Source organism: Bos indicus x Bos taurus, chromosome 19 (assembly GCF_003369695.1).
Source record: "Bos indicus x Bos taurus breed Angus x Brahman F1 hybrid chromosome 19, Bos_hybrid_MaternalHap_v2.0, whole genome shotgun sequence".
Classification (NCBI taxonomy): Eukaryota; Metazoa; Chordata; class Mammalia; order Artiodactyla; family Bovidae; genus Bos; species Bos indicus x Bos taurus.
The window spans coordinates 50,395,197-50,417,632 of NC_040094.1; the positions used below are offsets into that span (position 1 = coordinate 50,395,197).

At 42.3% G+C, this 22,436-nt stretch overlaps 1 protein-coding gene across 3 annotated transcripts in view; it reads right to left on the minus strand.

The window, feature by feature from the left end:
- The window catches only part of PITPNC1 (phosphatidylinositol transfer protein cytoplasmic 1), a 268,917-nt gene that overhangs the window by 103,439 nt on the left and 143,042 nt on the right, over positions 1 to 22,436 (minus strand). For all 3 annotated transcript variants that reach the window (XM_027517737.1, XM_027517739.1, XM_027517738.1), the window contains exons 3-4: positions 15,112 to 15,200; positions 14,057 to 14,064 (exon numbers count right to left, since the gene is read on the minus strand). In XM_027517737.1, coding sequence (XP_027373538.1) covers positions 14,057 to 14,064; positions 15,112 to 15,200 — 97 coding nt within the window. The remainder of the gene's footprint in view (positions 1 to 14,056; positions 14,065 to 15,111; positions 15,201 to 22,436) is intronic.

The window sequence follows — 22,436 nt, forward strand, 5'->3', positions numbered from 1 at the left end:
AGAGCGCCAGGCTCTCCATAACCTTGTCAGCACTTGTAATTGCCCAGTGTTTCTCAATCCCAGGAAGTTCTGGAATAACTTTGGGTCAAAATGATGATCCGAGGTAACCATTCCTCAGTCCAATCTGAGACACACAGACATGACTCAACACTGAGGTAATAATGTCAAAACTATGGATACTGTACTATCATCAGGCGCTGTCTCAAGTATTTGGTATATAATAATTCATTTATTCACTCCTTAACCCTCTCATACAACTCTGTGAGGGTCATTTTACAGACAAGAAAACGAAGGCAGGGAAAGGTTGAATAGTATGCCCCAAATCATACATTTACATGATGGCTCTGGAATGGACTAACTCAGGCTGTCTGGCTCTGAGTTCAAGCTCATGACTCCACATCCTGCTGCCTGTTGAGTATTAGGAAGGCACATGAGTGTTTCCATTGGAGTTTAGGTGCTCAGCTGCGGGTAAGGGTGGTTAAGGTCCCTCAGTATGTCCTGTGGCCAATGACAGCAGATAAAACATGTGTGTGTGTGCATCCATCTAATGTTCAGTTCAGTTCAGTTGCTCAGTCATTCTGACTCTTTGTGATCCCGTGGACTGCAGCATGCCAGGCTTCCCTGCCCATCATCAACTCACGGAGCTAGCTCAAACTCATGTCCATCGAGCCAGTGATGCCATCTAACCATCTAATGGTAGATGTGCCTACTTTAAATAAGCCCAAAGAGGCTTATTCAAATAGGAGGCACCCAAAAGATATATTGGGGAAATAATTAATAATTTAAGAAATTTACAGTGGTACTCCTTTAAAATGTCAAAATATCCTAGTACCTTTAAAATACAATCATTTTAAAAAATTCAAATGTCAATATGATGACTTAAGATAACTCCTACTGTGGAAATGCTCTTATTTTAAAAAATTCTTTTTTGGCCATGTGGCTTGCAGGATCTTAGTTCCCTGACCAGGGACTGAATCCAGGCCATGACAGTGAACACACCAAGTCCTAACCACTGGACCTCCAGGGAACTCCCCTGGAAGTACTTCAAAACTACTTGCCCAGAACCAGGAAGGGCATGAATTCTCAGGTGTGAAAAAAATATTACAGGTGAACAAATGTTCATTACTGCACCGTTGGTCCTATAAAGGACAGGGAAACAACCCCAAAGTCCACCAGTAGAATGCTGGTTAAGTACATTGCCATGAACTCTGAAGGTTTTTAAAAAGCAAAGAGCAAAACAGAACAACCTCATTTTTGCAAAAAGCGGGGGAAAAAAGCATGTTAGCATATGCACAGAAACAACAGAGGAATAGATATCAAAATATTTTCATAGAGGAGAAAAGTTAAATTATGGGGCCCTTTAATTTTCTGTGATACAGTTTCTTGTAGGACTTCAATTTTATAATAAATATCTACTTTTTCAGTAAGCAGAAAAAAATCAAATCCAATTAAAAAAGTACATAAACACATCCATGATATCCCAAAGTGACTATATTATCTCTAATGGAAGTCACAAGATGACTAAAAATTTTCACTGTTTCAAGTGGTTCCTGTATCACACTTTTATGGAGTCTTAGAACGAGGTGGATCTGAGAGGTGATACAGTTCAGTAGTTCAAACCACTTTTTAAATGGCATCGAGTTCTTTCTTCAAATAATATGTTAGGTAAGTATCCGGTGGCTAGTGAGGCATATTCATGGAACTTCCTGGACCAAAAGAAGAAAAGTTTGGAAATCGCTGACTGAGCCCAGTAATACAATGCTTTATTTCTGGTTACCAGCCGAAATTCTTCCATGTCTGACAGCCATCATTTTACAAGGAGGCTTGGAGTCAAGAAAATTAAATGTAAGAGTTGAGACTCTGGCTTGGGGCAGATAAAGTACTTATAGGCTTTTAAAAGATCATTTCCTTTTAGCATTTATCTGGAATTCAATGCATTCCTCTCTGACCATCTTGTTCCAAAACTCTATCAGACTTGATCTCTCTAATGGAACCCCCATGAAGACATTGATTCTCTGGTACTATATTCTGTATTATCATATTAAATATACTCCAAGGCCATAAAGGGAATTTCAGCTTGAGAAGGGATCATTCAAAAAACTGAACTTGCAAATGCCTCGTCCTTTCAATAACAGGAGACTTACGTTCAGATTGTTCCAGTGAACCTAGTGAAATAAGCCTAATGGTTAAGATTTATTATCTTCTAGGAATTCAGAGCTGGAGCCTGTGCTATTTGTAAAACAGCAGACTGTGGGTGGTGAATCTGTATGTAGAGGCAGTAGACAACCTAGATTTTAAAGTACCTTTCAACTTTTAAAATTCTTCATTGGAAAATTTTTACCCTTTCATTTTGACTGAAGATTTGTCCCATAGTTGGAAGGTAATATAAACTCTTCTGTGCATAGAAAATCTTTAATAGACACAACAGTTTCAAGAAGGTGTATGTCTGGCTGTCCCACATCTATTCAGAATCTCAGTCATCCTGCAGGGACTGATATAAATAAAATAAGGGAGATATTTGAGCTTTCTTGGCTGTTCTGGGTTCCCAGGGTCATGTATGACTATACAATCTAGGTGGGTGGCCCTAATGACAGAGTAGTTAGAAAAAAAAATTGCAAAGAAGATAGGTCCAGAAAAATGAGAAGGGGAACCCAAGTGGAGAAAAAAGTAGAAGAACTTTAAAGCAAAGAGAAGGCAAAAAGGAACAGTATGTAAGTAAGACAGATGAGGATGAATTGGAGAGTGGTTTCCCCAATATAGGCTGCATCAGAAGAAAAATGTGGCCAAGAGGAGCAGTGGGACCTGAAAGAGAAGTGGGGGAGGGTGAGAGAGAAAGGGGGTGTGTGGAAGGCAGAGCATGGAAGTACAGCAGGAAAACTGCTGTTTGTATTCCAGCCCACAGTGAGGAAACGAACACCAGCCTCTCCGCGGCTTTTCACTAGCCTGCACCCTACACCGAGGCTTCTGTTCATTCATTAGTTCCTCCATTGATGGAGCCCCGTCCCTCTTCTGATATGCTGAGTAACAGCCACTCACTGGAGAAGCAAGGCCAAGAGGGAGAGGGAGCAAATGCATGAATGAAAGTAAGTTTTCTCAATGGGGAATGGTTTGCTGCTGGCACTTCTATGAAATTGAGGAGGGAAACTAAATTCAGGCTCATTCAATCTACAGTTGGACCTGCCAAGGCAGAAATAAGCAGAGGATGATGGTGAATACCAAGAGCTACACATGATAAAGGCAGGACAAGGAGCTAAGGAGCAGGTGGAAAGAAACTGCATGTAAATGAAAAAGAACTGTATGTAAATAAGAGATTGGAACAAATCTGTGACTCCCCATATACAGGCTGGCATACGGCCAGGTAGGAAGCTTTCATATTACAAGCCTTCCCAGTTAAAAATGGTTAACAATCACCCGCTCTTAACCAACTGGGCACATTCCTCACCTAAATACATACTGTCATGTAGTTCAGGGTATCTTAGTGATTAGAAAGGCCGAAAGATGTGGGGACAATTTTGATTCACTTTATTTAACCACTGAAATGTACTACTTCAGTGTATCCATACTTATATGTGTTTAATTTTATTTTTGCAGAAAGAAATCTGCCCACAAAATCTTCCCGGCTGTATTATTCTGATCGCACCAACTTGAACTGAACACAACTCCATAGACATCAATAAACTGTATTAAAAGAGAAATCTGATTTTCAGTATAAGTAGAAAATAGAAAAGAAGGAAAAGAGTATGTCTTAGGGAAGTCTTCTTTGGAAAATGCCTTTCAACAAATATTTTTTCCTTTGGTGATTGTCCTCTGTTAAGTCATTCTTCTGGACCTAGCGATTACCATACTAAGTAAAGTAAGTCAGAGAAAGATAAATATCATATGATACTGCTTACATGTATAATCTAAAACAAAAATAAAAACAAAAAACTTATTTACAAAACAGACTCACAGACACAGAAAACAAAATTATGAGGACTTCCCTGGTGGTGCGGTGGATAACAATAGGCCTGCCAATGCAGAGGACACTGGTTCAATCCCCGGTCTGGGGAGATTCCACATGCCAAGGAGCAGCTAACCCTGTGTGCCAAACTACTGGGCCTCTGCTCTAGAGTTCGTGAGCCCCAACTACCAAGCCTGCGTGATGCAACTGCTGAAGCCTGAGAGCCTAGAGCCTGTGCTCTGCAACAAGAGAAGCCACCAAAATGAGAAGCCCATGATCCACAATGAAAAGTAGCCTCCATTCACCATTTCTTTTAGAGAAAGCCCACACAAAAGCAACAAAGACTCAGAGCACTCAAAAGTAAAATAATAAATAAAAATTTAAAAAGGAAACAAAATTATGGTCACCAAAGGGGAAAGGGGGGGATAAATTAGAAGTCTGGAATTAACAGATATACAATAGTATATGTAAAATAGATTAACAACAAGGTTCTACTGTATAGCACAGGGAATTATATTCAATACCTTGTAATAACCTATAACGGAAAAGAATCTGAAAAAGAATATATATATATATACACACATATATATCGGAATCATTTTGCTGTACACCTGAAAGTAACACAACGTTGTAAATGAACTATGCTTCAATTTTTTTAAAAATGCAAATAACTTTAAAACACTACCTTATGGTAAAGAAGCATATTTTAGTTTCTGCTCTCCCCCCACCGCCCCACACCCAAAAGTAGCTGAATCAATTTTTGTACAAAGAAGAGACTGGGAGAGCTAGAGAAAATGGAAATGGGATAAACTGGACAACAACGCTGGTTGTTCCAACGTGCCTGCTTCCCCAGGCGCCAACTGATTGGGGTGCTGAGATGTGGAGACAAGTATGAACCCTGAGCAAGGACTGTAGCACATCTGCGAATAAAGCTGGTTTGTAACGGGGTCACTCGTACAACCAGCTCATTTTCTAAATTGAAATAAATCAGAATGCATAAACTCACTGTCATCCCCACGTACTGCTGCCTTGGCTGTTTGGTCTAACAGAACTGATTTTGCTTGAAAAGGAAACTTGCAGGTTCTGTGTTGCTTGATTCTTCAAAAATCCATTACAGTTGGGAGCTCTTAAAAAAACCTCTGGTGTTTTAGTCACAGTAATCTTTAGACAACATATTAACCCACTAAAACTTAAGAGAAAAGTAACATTGACTGAAATAGAATTAATCCAGTAGTCTATTTCAGTTCAGTTCAGTTCAGTCACTCAGTCGTGTCTGACTCTTTGAGACTAGTCTATTTAGTGGGCACGTAATAGCTCTGACCCTGAGGGAAGCTTCTGGAGCATCTCTAAGTTTTAGAAGACTGGCTTTGCAAAATCCAAGGTCCTATGGACAAATAAGTGTGGGAAGTATTATATACTACGGCTCCCTTTTGGAGATTCACAATGTAGCTATTCTGTAATGACAAGATCTATTAAAATCTGTATAACCAGGTGTTTCCCTTACTTAAATGGCTATGAACCATCTTAGTGGTGGTTATGAATGGTTCTAGACTGTATCCAGCTAAGCTGAAGCTCCAATACTTTGGGCACCTGATGTGAAGACCCAACTCATTGGAAAAGTACCTGATGCTGGGAATATTGAAGGCAAAAGGAGAAGGGGGCGGCAGAGGAGATGGTTAGACAGCATCACTGATTGAATGGACATGAATTTGAGCAAACTCTGGGAGATAGTGAAGGACAGAGGAGCCTGGCGTGCTGCAGTCCAAGAGGCCGCAGAGTCGGACATGACTTAGCGACTGAACAACAATAACAATTCTATCTTAGCTTACATAGTAGCTTAGATGGCCAGATTGTCTTCTAATTGCCTTCCAAACAAGACCAATCCCAGGGTTCAGGTATAATAATGTACCTTCCTTAGACTTGTAACTATTTCCTAGTTATGTAATTTTGGGGTTTCTACTACCCTTGGCTGGGACTCAGTGAAAGGTGGGGGAGGAGAAGCTTAAGATGGATGAGAGGACTTGAGAGGAATGTACACACAGCACCCATCAGCTCTTTCATTTACTGGAGAAACTGATGAGGTCAAGATAGAAAGTGAAACTCCTATCCAAGACAGTTTGCTGCTTTCAGAAAAATCCCTCAGTCTCCCTAGTGCTACACCTGGGAAGATAGGAGTTCATCCTGGGTGACTGATGACCCAATTATGAGTAGCCCAACTCTCTTCCCTGGCTGGACTAACCCAACTTGAACAACTCTATTTCTCATTGTGGCTCAGTGCTATTGGAGGTTCTCATGCAACACTCATTTCCTACTCCCTGGTCTGTTATAATTGACTTTTTCTACCTCTTCAACTAAATAAGTAAAATGTTGGGTAGCACCGGACAGCCCATTATTATCTTTGGGGAACAGTCAGCCCTTCCAACTAAGAGAAAAGGTGCTTTGCATTTGTCATCACCTCTTCTTCAGATTCTTATTAAAAGATGTTTTGGTGGAGTGGGTGGTCACAGTAGCAAAATATATACAGCAACTGTATATTCTAGGTCACGGCTATTGACTTACTATAGGCTTAAGTTTTCAATTTCTTACAAATGAGAAGAAAGTCCTTTTTTCCCCCTGCTTCATTACTACCAAGGTTGAATTGATGCTGCTGAGCTATGTTCATACTCTAGAGTGGCCTTTTTTTAGCCCTAGAAAAACAAAATCGGCCACTTTGGAGAGCAGCCAGTCTCCTCGGGCACCTTCCTCTGTGACTTTATAAACTTCAGAAGAACCGGCAGGTTTTGAAGAACTGGTTAGATGATCTGTCTTCTGGAAAATTGTCGTCATGTCATTCTTTGTTTACTGTATAATTAAGATTTCTTTTTCCTATAACTGAGCTAAAGATATTTTTTTCCACTTCCTGTGCAAACGGCATTTTCACATAATCCTAAACACACACAGTCACTCATAGTGATGAAAAAGCTTTTACGTCTTAATAACTGTGATAATACTGAGGCCCGAGATGACCCTAAAGAGAAAGTTCTCTTGGCTGGATTTCTCACAAATGCGGGCAGCGTGAGCTCTCAATAATAGGCTGGGCAGTCAGAAATAAGACCCAGGGGATCCTAGGAATAGACATACACTGCTCTGGACTAATCCTATGAGGAGAGACACCTGTCTGGAGTATTATCAAGAGCCCCTCTGCCTCCCTGAGCAAGGGTGGAGTGTGGTGACCCGAGTTGGGAGTTTGGCTTTGGGGTAGCTTTGCTTTGGGGCACAGACAGGAAATACGGGTCTTGGAATGACATTAAGAAAAGATATTCAGGATTAAAAGATCAGGGGATAAAGAGCCCACTGAAAACGCATTTAAAACAGGGGAAAAGATGAAGACAACTGAAAGCATCTGTCCTAAATCCTGGGAGCAGACCCTGTCATTAGAGAGAAGAGTGGGCTCTTCCTCCCAGGCAGAGAGCGTGAGAACATGGCTGAGTCTTAGTCAGGAGGAGGGAGGCAGCTTCAAAATCAGAACTGCGGGCCTAAAAGTATGCACCTGCAGCCAGAGAGGAAAAAAGCCAGAGATCCTCACTGGGGAGATGGAAAGAAAAGCTGTGCTATATTTGGGATGGAAAATAAAAGTGGACTAGCCGGGAACAATGTTGCTTCCCTATGGGGAACTAAACCCAGACCTTGCCCTGAGACTCAAAGCTACCATGACCTGCCCTCCATGTGTCTGGGCAGCCAGGATCCAGAAAGATCACTTGCCCACTGAGCCTGGAAAGACCAGGTGGTGGACTGAATGTTTGTGCCTTCCCTATATATGCTGAATCCCTAATTCCCAAATGTGATGGTGTTTGGAGGTGGGGCCTTTGGGAGGTAATGGGATTTAGATGAGGTCATAAGGATGGGGCCCTAACGATAGGATTAGCGTCCTTCTAAGAAGGGACCAAAGAGCTTGCTTTCACTCTCTCTCTGCCATATGAGGACACAGCAAGATGCCTGTCAGCAAATCAGGAAGAGAACTCTCATCAGGAAATGAACCAGCTGATATATTGATAATGAACTTCCCAGACTCCAGATCTATGTAAAATAAATGTCTGTTGTTTAAGCCACCCAGTATACGGTGTTCTGTGATGCAGCCCAGGCAGACTAAGAGCAGGTGTCTGCAGGTGGGGTTCCACTCTCCCCATGGTCCAGCTCAAAGTGCACCTGCTCCATGAAATCTTCCCACCTTTCTCCCAGGCAGAATTTCTCTCTTTTTTGCACAACTCTCTGTTTGCACTTTGACTCTAACACTTAGCCGTAGTCTTCCTTGAAATACTGACAGCTATGTATTAATTTGTTCTCACCTTATTTTCCCCTGCTCAAGTCGCTTCAGTCGTGTCTGACTCTTTGTGACCCCATGGACTGCAGCCTGCCAGGCTCCTCTGACAACGGGATTTTCCAGGCAACAACACTGGAGTGGGTTGCCATTTCCTTCTCCAGGGGATCTTCCTGACTCAGGGATCGAACCTGTGGCTCCTGCAGCTCCTACTCTGCACCATTTAGTCCATTTCACTCCCTGAGCCAATCCTAACTGAGGCAGGAAGTACTAACGTTGTCCTAATGTGTCACTTAATTGGCCCTAACATGAACGTGGCCTGTCAGCTGCAGGATAGCTTCCGGGTTTCAGAATTCTCTCTCCTCTCTTTTCCTTGGTTTATCAATGTGCCCCTGTTCTTATAACCTGAGTTTTGTATATTAGTTTCTGAGACCACTTCTGCCCCACTGTCAGCCCCGCCCCATAACAGGTCTGCCAGATAAAATATGAGATGAGCCCTCTTTTAGGATAAGTATAGCCCGTGCAATATTTGAGACATACCAAAAATTTACTTGCTGTTAATCTGAAAATTCAAACAACTGGACATTCTGTATTTTTCCTTGCTAAGCCAGCAACTTTCTCACCCTAGCAGCTCATGACCAAGTAACCTGTGTAAGAGGGGAATGTTGTCTTCTTGCCTGTACATCTTCTTGAGGACCACAGTCCTGTCTATGAAGCTTATGGCCCCACTCCAGGGGCCAGGACTCTCCTTTTCACTCTGTAGTTGCTTGTCTGGCTGGATCCCAGTGCCATTCATTCTGCCTGTTGGTCTGAACCTCTGCCGTGAGCTCAGTTCAGAGCTCATCCAGGTCTGAGCGTCAGCTTGTCCTCTGAGCTGTTGCGATGGCCTGTCCCATTTTGCCTTCAGAAAACTCCATGACTTGCAAATGATTCCCAGGATTTAACTGGAATATCTAACTATTTCCCACCAGACTGTGACTCCCCCAACGGGCCAAGGATTACTGTTTAATGAAACCTAGCATATGGCATGATGCTTTACACATTGTTGGTACTTCATGATACATTACTGTTAATCTAAAGTTAAAAGATGGTGTTATAGGTTAAATTGTGTCCCCCCTAAATATATGTTGAATTCCTAACCCCAGTTTCTCAAAATGTGATCTTATTGGGAATTAGAGTTGTAGCAGATGTAATTAGTTAAGATGAGGTCAAACTGGCATAAGGCAGGTCCTTAATCCAATATGACTGATTCCAAAGAAGAAAGACTTCCCTGGTGGTACAGAAGATAGGAGTCCATCTGTCAATGCAGTGAACACAGGTTCGACCCCTGGTCCAGGAAGATTCCACATGTCACAGAGCAACTAAGCCCATGGGCCACAACTACTGAGCCCGAGCACCTAGAGAAACCACCACAAGGAGAAGCCAGCACCCTGCAACAGAGAGCTGCCCCCGCCTGCCTCCACTAGACAAAGTCCACACACAGCAACACAGACCCAGTGCAACTAACAGTGAAGAAATACAATTACACAGGATGCTCGGGGCTGGTGCACTGGGATGGCCCAGAGGGATGGTATGGGGAGGAAGGTGGGAGGGGGGTTCAGGATGGGGAACACGTGTACACCTGTGGCGGATTCATGTTGATGTATGACAAAACCAATACAATATTGTAAAGTAATTAGCCTCTAATTAAACTAAATAAATTAAAATAAAAAAAATAAAACAACCTAAGTTAATAATAGTAACAAATACAATTATAAAAAAGAGAGACACACAGCCAAGAGGATGCTAGCGAAGACACGGGCACACAGAGGGAAGACAGCTATGTGAAAATGGAGGCAGAGATTGGAGTCGTGCTTCCACAAGCTGAGGAATGCCAGAGGCCACCAGAAGTTAATAAGAGACAAAGAAGGACTCCTTCCCTACAGGTTGGAGAGGGAGCACTGCCTTGCTGACAACTTGATTTAGACTTCTAGTCTTCAGAACTGTTATAAATTTCTGTTGTTTTAAGTGACCCAATTTGTGATACTTTGCTACGACAGCTCTAGGGAACTACCTTAAGGATTACATTATGGACCCAAAAAATAAGAGTCTAGAAGAAATCAAATAATACTAGAGAGTTAGAAGGGGCTGACTATGAGATTATACAACTATAACTTCTTTATGCGTTGTCTCCAAATTTCCTCAAACAGAAACATCATAATTTGTGTTCCTTTAAAAATCTGAACCATATGATTAGAACTGCATGAGTACTGTGGGTCAGAGGTTGGGCAGAAGTAAAGGCTATGAGTCCCTCAGAAATCCTCCGTGGTCTGCACAGAGGTGGGCACAAGAGACCAAGATCCACGGTGAGAGAAACTGGCAAGAAAGGTTTGGGAGGTATATCCCTGTGGGGTGGCTTTGTCAGGAACCACGGTTTCCATTCTGTTGCCTTCTGTTTTCAGAACCTCAGTACTTTAATATACACACTTAAAAAATGAAGACAATACCACTAAACATTTTTCATACTTCATTTCTTTGTTAATTATTCCCACATTTCATTAGCAGTGTCATGAGTTTATGAAGAATAAGTGCTACTGGTTGGGTCAAGCCAGAGTGACCAAATTCTAAGGCAGCAAATAACTATCTCTGTGTAGTTACAGGGACAAGAATTCTCTTGGCCATGCAACTATGGATTACATTTCAAATGAGAAGTCCATGCACAAGCTTTTGGAGATGTAGGAAGTGGAATAACACCAGCTACCAATCAAATCAAATCAAATCTTAGACAATCCTAATGAGCCCAGTCTGCACTGAGACACACCAAGATATAGTCCAATTTATTTGTCCATAGAACTTCCACGGACCTTTCATTCTAGCACTGTATGATATATGATAATTTGTGCATCTTCAGTCATGTCCAACTCTTTGCAACCCTATGAACTACAGCCTGCCAGGCTCCTCTGTCCATGGGATTTTCCAGGCAAGAATACTGGAGTAGGTTATAATTTCCTGCTCCAAGGGATTTTCCTGACCCAGGGATAGAACCTACGTCTCCTGCATTGGTAGGCAGGTTATTTACCACTGCGTCACCTGGGAAGCCCCATGTTATATAATAATAATGATGTTTATGGCACCCCACTCCAGTACTCTTGCCTGGAAACTCCCATGGATGGAGGAGCCTGGTGGGCTGCAGTACATGGGGTTGTGAAGAGTCAGACACAACTGAGCGACTTCACTTTCACTTTTCACTTTCATGCATTGGAGAAGGAAATGGCAACCCACTCCAGCGTTCTTGCCTGGAGAATCCCAAGGATGGAGGAGCCTGGTAGGCTGCCATCTACGGGGTCGCACAGAGTCGGACACGACTGAAGTGACTTAGCAGCAGCAGCAGCAGTGAGTAGTCACCATGCACCAAGGACTAGGCTGAGAGTTCATATGGATTATTTGATAAAATCTTCCTATCACCCTCATGAGACAGGAAAGAGAGACTTAAAAGGAATTAATCTGCACAACTGTTAAAAGGAGGCAGGATTCAAAAGTTTCCAAAGTCTTCCTCTTGAAGACTGTACAATTGATGGCACTGGGAGTCCTGCTGGCGGGGAACCATTTAATTTCCTGCTCTTTACAGGCAATATGCTAACAGTCTTCCATCTGCTAGATCAGGGGTTGATAAACTATAGCCTGGGGACCAAATATGGCCTGCTGCCTGGGCAAATATGCCCATGCCTATATCTCTACATATAGTCTCTGGCTGCTTTCTCAAGGACAGAGACTGTTCAGCCCACAGACAGAAAGCATTTACTATATGACTCTTTACAGAAAAAGTTTTCTGATCACTGTGTTAGATCATTGAATCGTTGTATTAATACTAACAGATCTATTAAAAAGGGATTATCTCAGTTTTAGAGATGAAGAAACTTAGGTTCACAGAAGTTAAGCTCTTGTTCTAGAACAGTGTTTCTCTGATTTCCAAAATATAAAAGTTGTATTTTTCCATAGAATTGCCTTTTGTCTGCCAAAGATTGGAGATGGTGCTAAATGTGTATTCCTCCATTTCATGAAAGAAAAGACATTTTAATATCCAAGAATGAGCATTCTAATTACCAACAGTTCTTTTAGTGGAATAAATTTAATTTTATGAAAAGCTTTTTCTCACCCCATTTTGTAAAGGGTGGGTGAGAGTGCAGTCATGGACCAGCATGAGTTCAAGAACTGGCAATTGAGGGTGACTTCCTTAAGAAATTCATCTAGTAAGTGGCAGAGCCAGAGGTCTCAAAACAGGTGACACTTTCGTATCCGTTGGGACTGTCCATCTACCTCTGACCCATGCATTTCTTCCGTCTTCACTAGAGCGGGGAACCATGCTCACGCCAAGGGAGTCATGCATCATTTTTCTCCATGTCTTTCTTACCATCTCTCTTTCCTCTGGCTGATTTTTGTTTGTTTTTGTTTTTGGCTGTACTACACTGCATGTAAGATCTTACTCCCCCATCCAGGGATGTGTGGAAGTGTAGGGTCTTAACCATTGGATTGTCAGGGAAATCTCAACCTTTGGCTGTTTTGATTAAAACTAAACACTCAGGACTTCCCTGGTGGTCTAGTGGTTAAGAATCCTCCTGCCACTGCAAGGGACATGGACTTGATCCCTGGTCCGGGAAGATTCCCACATGCCTTGGGGCAACTAAGTCCCTGTGCCACAAGTACCAAAGCCTTTGCTCTACAGCCCGTGCTCCACGACAAGAGCAGCCCCCACAGTGAGAAGCCTGTACGCCGCAACTAGAGAGCAGCCCTCACTCTCCACAACTAGAGAAAGCCTGAAAGCAGCCAATGAAGACCCAGCACAGCCAAAAATAAGATAAATAAGAAAATATGAATCTTTAAAAGAGACTCAGTCTTTTTAAAATTAAAGTAAAAAATACTCAGTCTTTGTTCTTTAATAAAACAAATAAAAAATAACCCCCTCTTATTTTTTATCTTGCTTTTCCCCACTTTTTAAACTTTTTATTTTGTATTGGGGTATAACTGATTAACAATGTTACAATTTCAGGTGAACAGTGAAGGGACTCAGCTGTACATACACATGGATCCATTCTCCCCTAATCTCCCATCCCATCCAGCCTGCCACATAACATTGAGGAGAGCTCCATGTGCTATACAGGAGGTCCTTGTTGGTTATCCATTTTAAATATAGCAGTGTGAACACTCTGAAACCTGACTGAGCTCAGTTAACCATTTTCTTTTTATGACAGTTTGATCTGTTTGCCATTGAGGAAAATGATCCATATGAAAATACCAACACAATGACATTACAGACTTCTTTTTTAGTGTAAGCCACGATGCTAGAGGCTCTTAGGACAGGAAGAAATTAAATGACTTTATCAAGCCACTGAGACTGTCCAATCTGAGTAAAATAGTTTGAATGTATGTCTTTCTAGTTTCAAGGTCTTTCTATAAGGGATCAGATCACAGACTATAAGGAAAAGCCTCGCCCTCCATCGATAATTACCATCATCTCTTTAATACCACATTGCTAGAAATTGTTCTATTATAGTGAACTACCACAAGTAGAGCAGTCAAGCTATTTAAAAATACAAGCAAAAGTTAATAATGTAAAGTGACTATGAAGGCATTTTAAATTACATTCATATTCTTGAACAAATGAGAACATTCAAATTATTGCACTGTATATAACTATATAATGGCATATATTTAAATATTTCTGATTCTGAATTATTCCTCTATTTTTTAAATTACATTAATAAGATGAGAAGTACAAGGGAAGTTCCAATTACTCCTCTGATCTTAGGCTGAATATTTTTAAATGATTAAATGAAACTTACTGTGTATTCTGGTCCCAGACGTTCATTTGGGCAAGACGGAAAAGAAAAAAAAGAAAATGATGATTAAGACCACATTATATCCAATATAAAGCCACAGAACTAACAAATATTGCTGAATTATAATTATTAAAAATGTGGCAAAGAAACCTTCTGAGAATTAAACTTTCATAAACACTAAGTGTCTCCATGTTTGCTCTTGAAACTCTTTCATATGATACTTCTGCGGTTGGGTAGATAAGGAGTGTAAGACAAGATTCAATTAGCCTATAGGTTTGTGGCTAATTAAAAACTAAAGAGTTGGCCTTAGAAAAGCAGAATTAAAGACTAATAATTCCAGTAGAGCATTTCATTAACCACAAAGGAAATCTTTTAAGTGGAAAAGCAGCTTTTAAAACCAATAAAAATAGCTTGTTAGGCTGATATTCAAATGGGACCTTGAATTTTCATGTGTTTGAGGTCAGGAACCAAACCTTTTAAATTTTTTGGCCAGTTTTTAGCTCAGTATCAACATTTTGAGTGTCGTTATTACTCCACTACAAGTTGAGGAGGAAACTGATTTTCATATTATCTGATTGCAAAGGAAGTGGTTTGGAGCAGAGGGACCCAACAGAACCTTTTATATAAATTATAAAAATAGTCAAGTTTTGTTCTGTGTGTGTGTGAGGGGGAGGGTGTCTGTAAAGCAAAGAAGTCAAAATAAACAACTTGATTGTGAACAAACCACACCTTAAAATTACTTAGGGATTATTGAGAAAAGAAGGAGAAATAAGGATAATGAAACCTCTAAAAATGTCACTAAGTAGAGCTTCCTTTTTCTTCTCTATATGCTATTTACAATGATCACTTCAAGAAGGAAGATAGAATGGTTTAGCTTAACCCCTACAACCTCCTGCTAGGAAGAGTGTTGACTTAAAAGTATGGAGACAAAGGGTCAGGGAGGTGTCACAGGGCTCCTGTGAGTCCCTGCTGGGATAATCCATGCTCAATCAGTGAATCTGAATCCCCCTATGTCCTTGCATGGATGCTTGTAACATATTGGGTGTACAAGGACTTACCCGTAATTGTGTAGGGATAATAGTTCCACGCCTTCTCTGTTACATAAAATATTTTGGGAACAACAGCTCTAGCCCAACTAGGCAGTTTGCTAGGAGGAAAGAAAGAAAACGACAATTAGAGTCTGTCCAGTGCCTCACCCTGCTACCATATCTTTCCAGAGAAATTGACTGCTAGAGAAATCAGAGGACTTTTATTTCTGCTCTTCTCTCCACAGCAACTTGGTCCCTATCTCCCTGGTCTTCATCACTGTTAACCTGTCCTCTGTTGGTATTAGTATTTAGGCCACGTAGGATGACCATAGACAATAGAAGGCAGGAAAGAGGTTCAGAACAGATTGGTTCCCCAGAAGGAACCAACACTGCCAATACCTTGATTTCAGACTTCTGACCTCCATCCTGGGAGAGGATTAACGTGTGTTGTCTTAAAGCCATCCAGTTCACCGCATTTGTTACTGCAGCCCCAGGAAACTAAGGAAACGACAGAGCCATTTCTCTGGAACAGGGACCCGGGCAGCCATTTGCAAAAAACATTCTCAAAACAAGGAAAACCCTAGGGCACAGGTCCCAAGACCATTAGTAACCGAGGACTAATTAAGTTTTGCTTTGCTTCATTCTGTTTTCCTTCTGAGGCAAACTTCACAGCTTTCTGCAGGCCCAGAAAATTCCTTATATATTCCTGTAATATGTTTGCATGATTTCACTGCCCCCCACACTCCACTCTGGGGCTTTCTCTTTTTCCGGCTGCTACTATCTGGTTTTTCTCCTGTGCTGGTGCCCACAGCTAAGTGTCTGGGACACCAACGTCTAGCAGTACGTCAGACCCAGAGAGAGGACGCAGACTCTTGGCAGTTGACAATAAAAAACATCAAGAAGCAGTTGTGAATTGCAGGCTGATCTAGCTAAGAGAGTGGGGACCCCAAGGTAACAAACCCCGTATCCCCTTCTTGGACACGGGGTTTAAATGACATCCAGAGCCAGTAAAATACTGTGCACCTTGTATGTCTTCCCAAATTGCTTCTCTTCTTTCTGACAGTACCCAGGACCTGCTTTTTAAAACACAAATACGTATCTCTGATGGTTGGCCAGACCTAACTCAAAGAAAGCTCTGAGCCATTTATCATGGTTAAAATAAATGGGGAAATCAGAGGCCCCCCCTGAAGCCGGGTGGGCATCAGTTGAAGGACACTGTTCATAGGTGCGCTGTGAGAGGCATGCAGAGCAGTATTATAATTCACAGGCGAGTTCTTTTTGCTGCTGTAATGCAGAATGTCTCACTCTCATAAAATCGTTTCTGCAGTAAATGCTCATTTACCTTCCCTTTGCTCCACTAGGAAGGAAGAGACGTGCTTCCCAACAGAGGATTTTATAGCTTTTGCCTAGGATTTATTCTTTCAGTCACTGAAGCTGGAGGGTAACTGGGATTGACGTTGAGAGTGGGAAAGTAGCGCTGGGCTGGCTTGTGGGAAGTGGTCACGATCACCAGGTCCCCGGGTCCCCTCCTGCTTGCCTCCACACACCAGTGTGATATGCCATTGTGTCAATCAAGGAGATGTTGATTCTACTCATAGGCAAATTGGTTTCTCGTGCTTTCAATGGATTGAAATGGGATTGTAGAAGCTCCCCACAGTAAGCTAGGCATTGTTCAGCTTAGACCAAGTACTTTTGTCTCCCTTCAAGCGTTAGAAACCATTCTCCACTGTTCCGTCTACACTGCACACCCCCCACACCCCGGACTCATCAGCCTCTTGATAGTACTTTGGGGTCCAAGTCTTCCTCCCTTCATAACTCATTCCCTGTATCATTTAAAAAGCCTCCCAGCAGAACCATATTCCTAAGCAACAATCATTTTCTGGAAGGAAGATGACAAACACCAGTCATTTTCCATTCATGTTGAGACTTGTCCTATTTGTAAATGATCAGGACTACAGGCTGTAGAATCTTTATCTTAGCTGTCTCATCTGCCAACGCGTGCAGAATATGCCACACTATCATCAAATACCCTTTCTAAGGCACCCTGAAACAACATTTAGCCAAGATGGCTGATATGATTTTATATGACTCTTCTACATAGTCTGGGAAGCAGGCCCTTCTGGAATAAGCCATTTATTAGGGCAGGCACAGGAGGCATTGGAACAAATTCCACGATATGTCATTTAAATATTTTTAAGCCTACTACAGACCTTCTCTTAGCCCCTGACTTCCCCAGAGCACATCATTACTCAAATCGTTTTTGTCTGAGAAAGTAAAATTCATTTTTCCCTGCAGCAATGATTTATCAGGGCTGCAAAGGAAATGGAATTAAATTAGACTCCACTGCTGCTGTCACTTTTATGATGTATACTGCCACACAGCCTACAATTCCAAGGAGAAGCCTGTCACTCAAACTTGCTACCTGGCGTCAAACAAGAATCTCTCTGCTGGAAAGCCGGCATGACTTGAATCACGTTCTGTTCGTCTACTGGCAGAGATCAAACCCCCCAAAATCATCTCACCATGGCTCAGGCTTGAGACACTGAGTAAAAACACAAAACTCTAAAATACTGCGTTTCTCTAAAACCTTTTCCTTGTCTCCCAAGGATAGACTTTTTATATTGTTTCATTTCTTATATCTTTATTTTGCATGAAATAGAACATATCAATGACAGCCAAGTGGTCAACTCGCCCCGGGTTACACGGGACTGTCCTGGTTTTAGCAGTAAAAGGTCCTACATGTCAAATTCCTTGATCATGAGCAAAATGGGAAGCTGGTCATTCTAGAGCAGTGGTTCTCATTTCAACAGGAAAGAGGTGAGGGAATTTCCCCCGCCAGGGGCTATTTGGCAAAGTCTGGAGACATCCTCAGCCGTGAGAGCTGGGGGGTGGGGATGGGGAGCGATGCTGGCCTGGCATCTAGTAAGAAGAGGCCAAGGATGCCCCAAGGCAGGCATAATCTGAATTTGCCTCAGGTTAAGAATGTTTATCTACTTCATAAAGAGTTTTTGGAACTGAATCCTAAACCATCTCTCCCTTCTATGGTTTTACAATCCAGATTATCACCAAATTCTCCAGCATATCTAACCTCATTTTGCAATTTATGTTCATTTGGGAATATTTTTTGGCTTCAGGGGTTCTTGAACATCATCAGGCCAAATGTGGTCCAAATGGAGTCTAATTTCATTTTCTCAACAGGGGTCAGAATTATGACAGTCTCAACTAGACACTTTGAACTTAAACATTCCGGGCAGGGAGTCCTTCTGAGTTCACAAAATAACAGTGCTTTGGGAAGAACTTCCTGGGGTCCAGTGGTTGGGATTCAGCATGTTCACTGCCAGGCCTGGGTTCAATCCCTGGTTGGAGAACTGAGATCTTGAAAGTCACGTGATGCAGCCAAAACCCCCACCCCAAAACCAACCAACACACAAACAAAAAAACTGTGCGTCACACAAGATTTTCTGCCGAACCGCATATCTGAAACTAGCCACTATCTATGCTAAGATTAGGCTCAAAGAACTGCAGTTCATTTAAGTGACTTTTAAAAAATAATTTTATTTATTTATGGTTGCACTGGGTCTTCACTGCTGCGTGCGGGCTTTCTCTAGTTGCAGTGAGCCAGGGCTCCTCTTCGTTATGGCTGCTCTTGTGGTGGAGTGCAGGCTCTAGGCTCGCTGCTTCAGTAGCTGTGACGCACCAGCTTAGTTGTGATGCGGCATGTGGATTCTTCTTGGACCAGCAATCGAACCCATGTCCCCTGCATTGGCACGTGGATTCTTATCCACTCTACCATCAGGGAAGTCCCATTTAAGTGTTTCTTAAAAGGTCTTAGCTACCTTCATACCTCCATTTCCCACTGGTCCAAGACGGATATTCTGATCTTTTCTTTTTTGTGCCCAAATCTGACATTTAACAGTCGTTTGATAATAATCAATTGTCCCTCTCCAGTTGTGTATAAAGTGATTTCTGAGGTCTTTAAATTTCTTTTCCGCTGCTATGACTTACTCATTTGCTCCTTAATACATTGGTTTCTGGCTGGTCTTTTCGTTCTGATCTTAATGTAATTCTTTATACTGCAGCAAAGAGATGAACAGAGTTTCTGGACTACAGCCATTACCTGTGGGAGATAAGGCTGCTGGGGCATCACCCACAGAAGTTCCTTGAACTTGGACACTGCTGCCACTCTTCCTATAAAAGGACGGTATGTTCTGGATTCTGGGAAAAGAAGCCTACCTTGTGTCAGTTCTTGGAAGGCTCCGTGTGTGAACAGTGGGAGGCTAATGTGGCAGGGGTGCTGGGGAGCACCTAGGGGAGTCGACCACATGTGTCGGCATCACTGGGTAGGAGCGTGGCAGAATCACGGTGGAAACTGCTTGACAGAATGACCCTGAAGACCCCAACCAGGCCGAGACATCCCGCTTCTGTGGCTTTTCCATGGGAGTAATCAAAGGGACAGAAGGCATGGGGCCCGGCAGCATGAGAATGCCTGATGTGTTCTTAAGGATTGAGATGGGGACCAAATGAAGAGCGTGGACTGAAAGGTACATCTGAAAGAGGGCCCTCACGTGTTCTATTTTTTCTAATGTATATTAAAAATACTATTAATTTATTTAATATTATATGCAATAGACATGAATTGAATATTTATTTAGGATATATGACTAAGCATTCTAAAATATATAATGTTCTTGTACAGATGGCTATTGTGTACTGCCTGTTACCCATAACTAGAATGCAAGTCACACCAGGGTACAGATCTTTGTCCTCTTCACTGCTGCTCCCCCAGCCAGCACCTAAAATGATGACTGGCACACAGTAGGTGCTTAATAAATATTCTCTGAATTAATGAAGATCATCTCTGGATATTCAGAAATCAATAATAACCATGAGGAGTCTTTCAAAATAGCGTGGGAATAAGCTCTTAGGTCAGAATCTCTGGCTCCAACACTTCCTCTATGACCTGTTGCCTGGGCAGTGGGCTCTCCCACTGCCACATGAACTGTGGCTCTAGGCTCTTACTTTGGGGGAAGATCTGGGAGAACAGGAAGAAAAAATGAGAAAGAAAGACCCAAGCCACAGCATCAAGGCTCTACCAATGAGCTGGTAGGTAAAGTGACCATCTGGTGGCTTTGCTTATCCAGGTAAACAAGATTCATGGCATAGGGAAGCTGTCCCCTTTTCTACCCAGAGCCACTAGAAGCCAGGAGAGGTTGCCCTGGAAGGCAAGAGCCATGTAGTGGGAGAAAGGTCTTCGCCATGCAAATCATTTCAGGCATTAGGCGGAATCACCGTTAGAAGCTGGCAACCCTCCCTGACTGGCAGCTGCCAGCACAGCCTAATTAATCCAGCAGCCATAGTGGAGAAGAACATGACACTTCATGACTGATAAACAAGCCTAAAAATAGGCTCCATCTTTTCTCCAATTCCCCTCCGCCCCCATCTGCTTCTCTCGTGAGTTTCAGTGAGAGGGGACTGGAGTGAAGCTAGGAATGAGGTGAAAATGACAGGGGACAAAAGAAAAGCTCCATCCTCCTAAGATTCTGGATGACAGGTTTTATTTAGAATCACTATTCCAGATTTGTATCTTGACTCTTTTCCCCAGACGCCAGTTGAAATCAGGATTTTTGCAGACAAGCCAAGAAACACCACTTATTTGGTTGACTGAACTGGACTGAAGGCCCAAGGACAACCACCAGATGTACTAATGTATTAGTACTAATGTAACGTTCTAAATGCATTAGGGCAGCCACCCAAATGTACTGCGCACAACAGTGTATCAGACACTATAGGAAGGGCCAGAGAATGGAGTAACCCCACAATCCAGGGAGCTAAGCGACAAGAACTAAAAGGATAAATGGCATTTGAAAAAGACATTATACTCAATTTAAAAATGGGCAAAGGATTTCAATAGACATGTCTTCGAAGAAGACATATAAATGGCTAATGAGCACATGAAAAGATGCTCAATATCATTAGTCATTAGGAAAACGCCAATCAAAACCCAAACAAGATACCACTTCAAACCCACTAGGATGGCTGTAATCAAAAAGACAGACAATAACAAGTGTTGGTGATTATACAGAGACATTGGAACCCTCATACATTGCTGGAGGGAGTATAAAATAGTACAGTCACTTTGGAAAACAGTCTGGAAGTCCCTCTCCCCACTCACTAGCAGCCAGGCTTGACCTGGGAACTCAGTGGGATGTTTATGCCTGGAATTTTATTTTATTTGGCCATACTGTGCATCTTGTCAGAGAAGGCAATGGCACCCCACTCTAGTATTCTTGCCTGGAGAATCCCAGGGATGGGGGAGCCTGGTGGGCTGCTGTCTATGGGGTCGCACAGAGTCAGACATGACTGAAGTGACTTAGCAGCGGCAGCAGTGCATCTTGTGGGATCTCAGTTCACCAACCAGGGATTGAACCTGGTCCATGGCAGTGAAAGCCTAGAATCCTAACCACTAGACCACCAGAGTTATTCCCTATGTTTGGCATTTTAGAACAAAGGCTAGAAAGAAAAAATGGACAGCTCAGGCCTACCCACGGCAGCCATGATGGTAATGGCAAAATGAAAAGGTCAGTTTCACTGAAGATGGTTCATCATTGTTGTTCTTGGCTTCTTGGAGCTGCCCTGACCTGATAGCTATCCAATCTCAAGCTTCCAGATAATTCTGTGGACCACTAACATCGTTCCATGAAATGTCCTTTCTGATCAAGAGAGACCTGGGGAGGAGGCCCTGATGACACAGCCATTGAGTACTTCCAGTGCTCCAGATAATTGCTCTGGGTAATAAATCGATAAAGCAGTTTCTGAATGTGATTTGCCTTGCCATACAAATTGATGTAAAGAAGGGAATCTATTACTTTTGCCAGATCATGAGTTCAGGTCCATAGGACATCGATATTTCTGAGCACCAGAACAACTTAGTAACTTCCAGTCCAACTGTTAGAACCCACTTACCTGTGGTCAGTGAGGGGGTCCACAACACGCTGCAGTGACATCAGCATTATTTTGAGCTGAAGACATTTGAGAATCCAACAGTTGCAGGAAGACATTTTTTCTGAATTCTGCTTATCCTCATAAAAACAGAGCCTCCCAAAAGAATTCAACTGTTATAAATCCCCTCTCCAGGAGTTTTGCAACCAGAGAAGATTGACTCCTATCACCAGAGACAAGAAGTAAGCACCAGGACAAGAAAGCACCTAAACAGACATTGTCACAAACCTATCTTCTCTCTCCTGTTCTCCTGAGGCCCCATTTATTTTTCATACAAGACACTTCTTTTCCCATAAGTCCCTTTTCTCTCCCTCCCCTATTAAAATGGTATATAAGCCCCAAATTCTAACCACTCC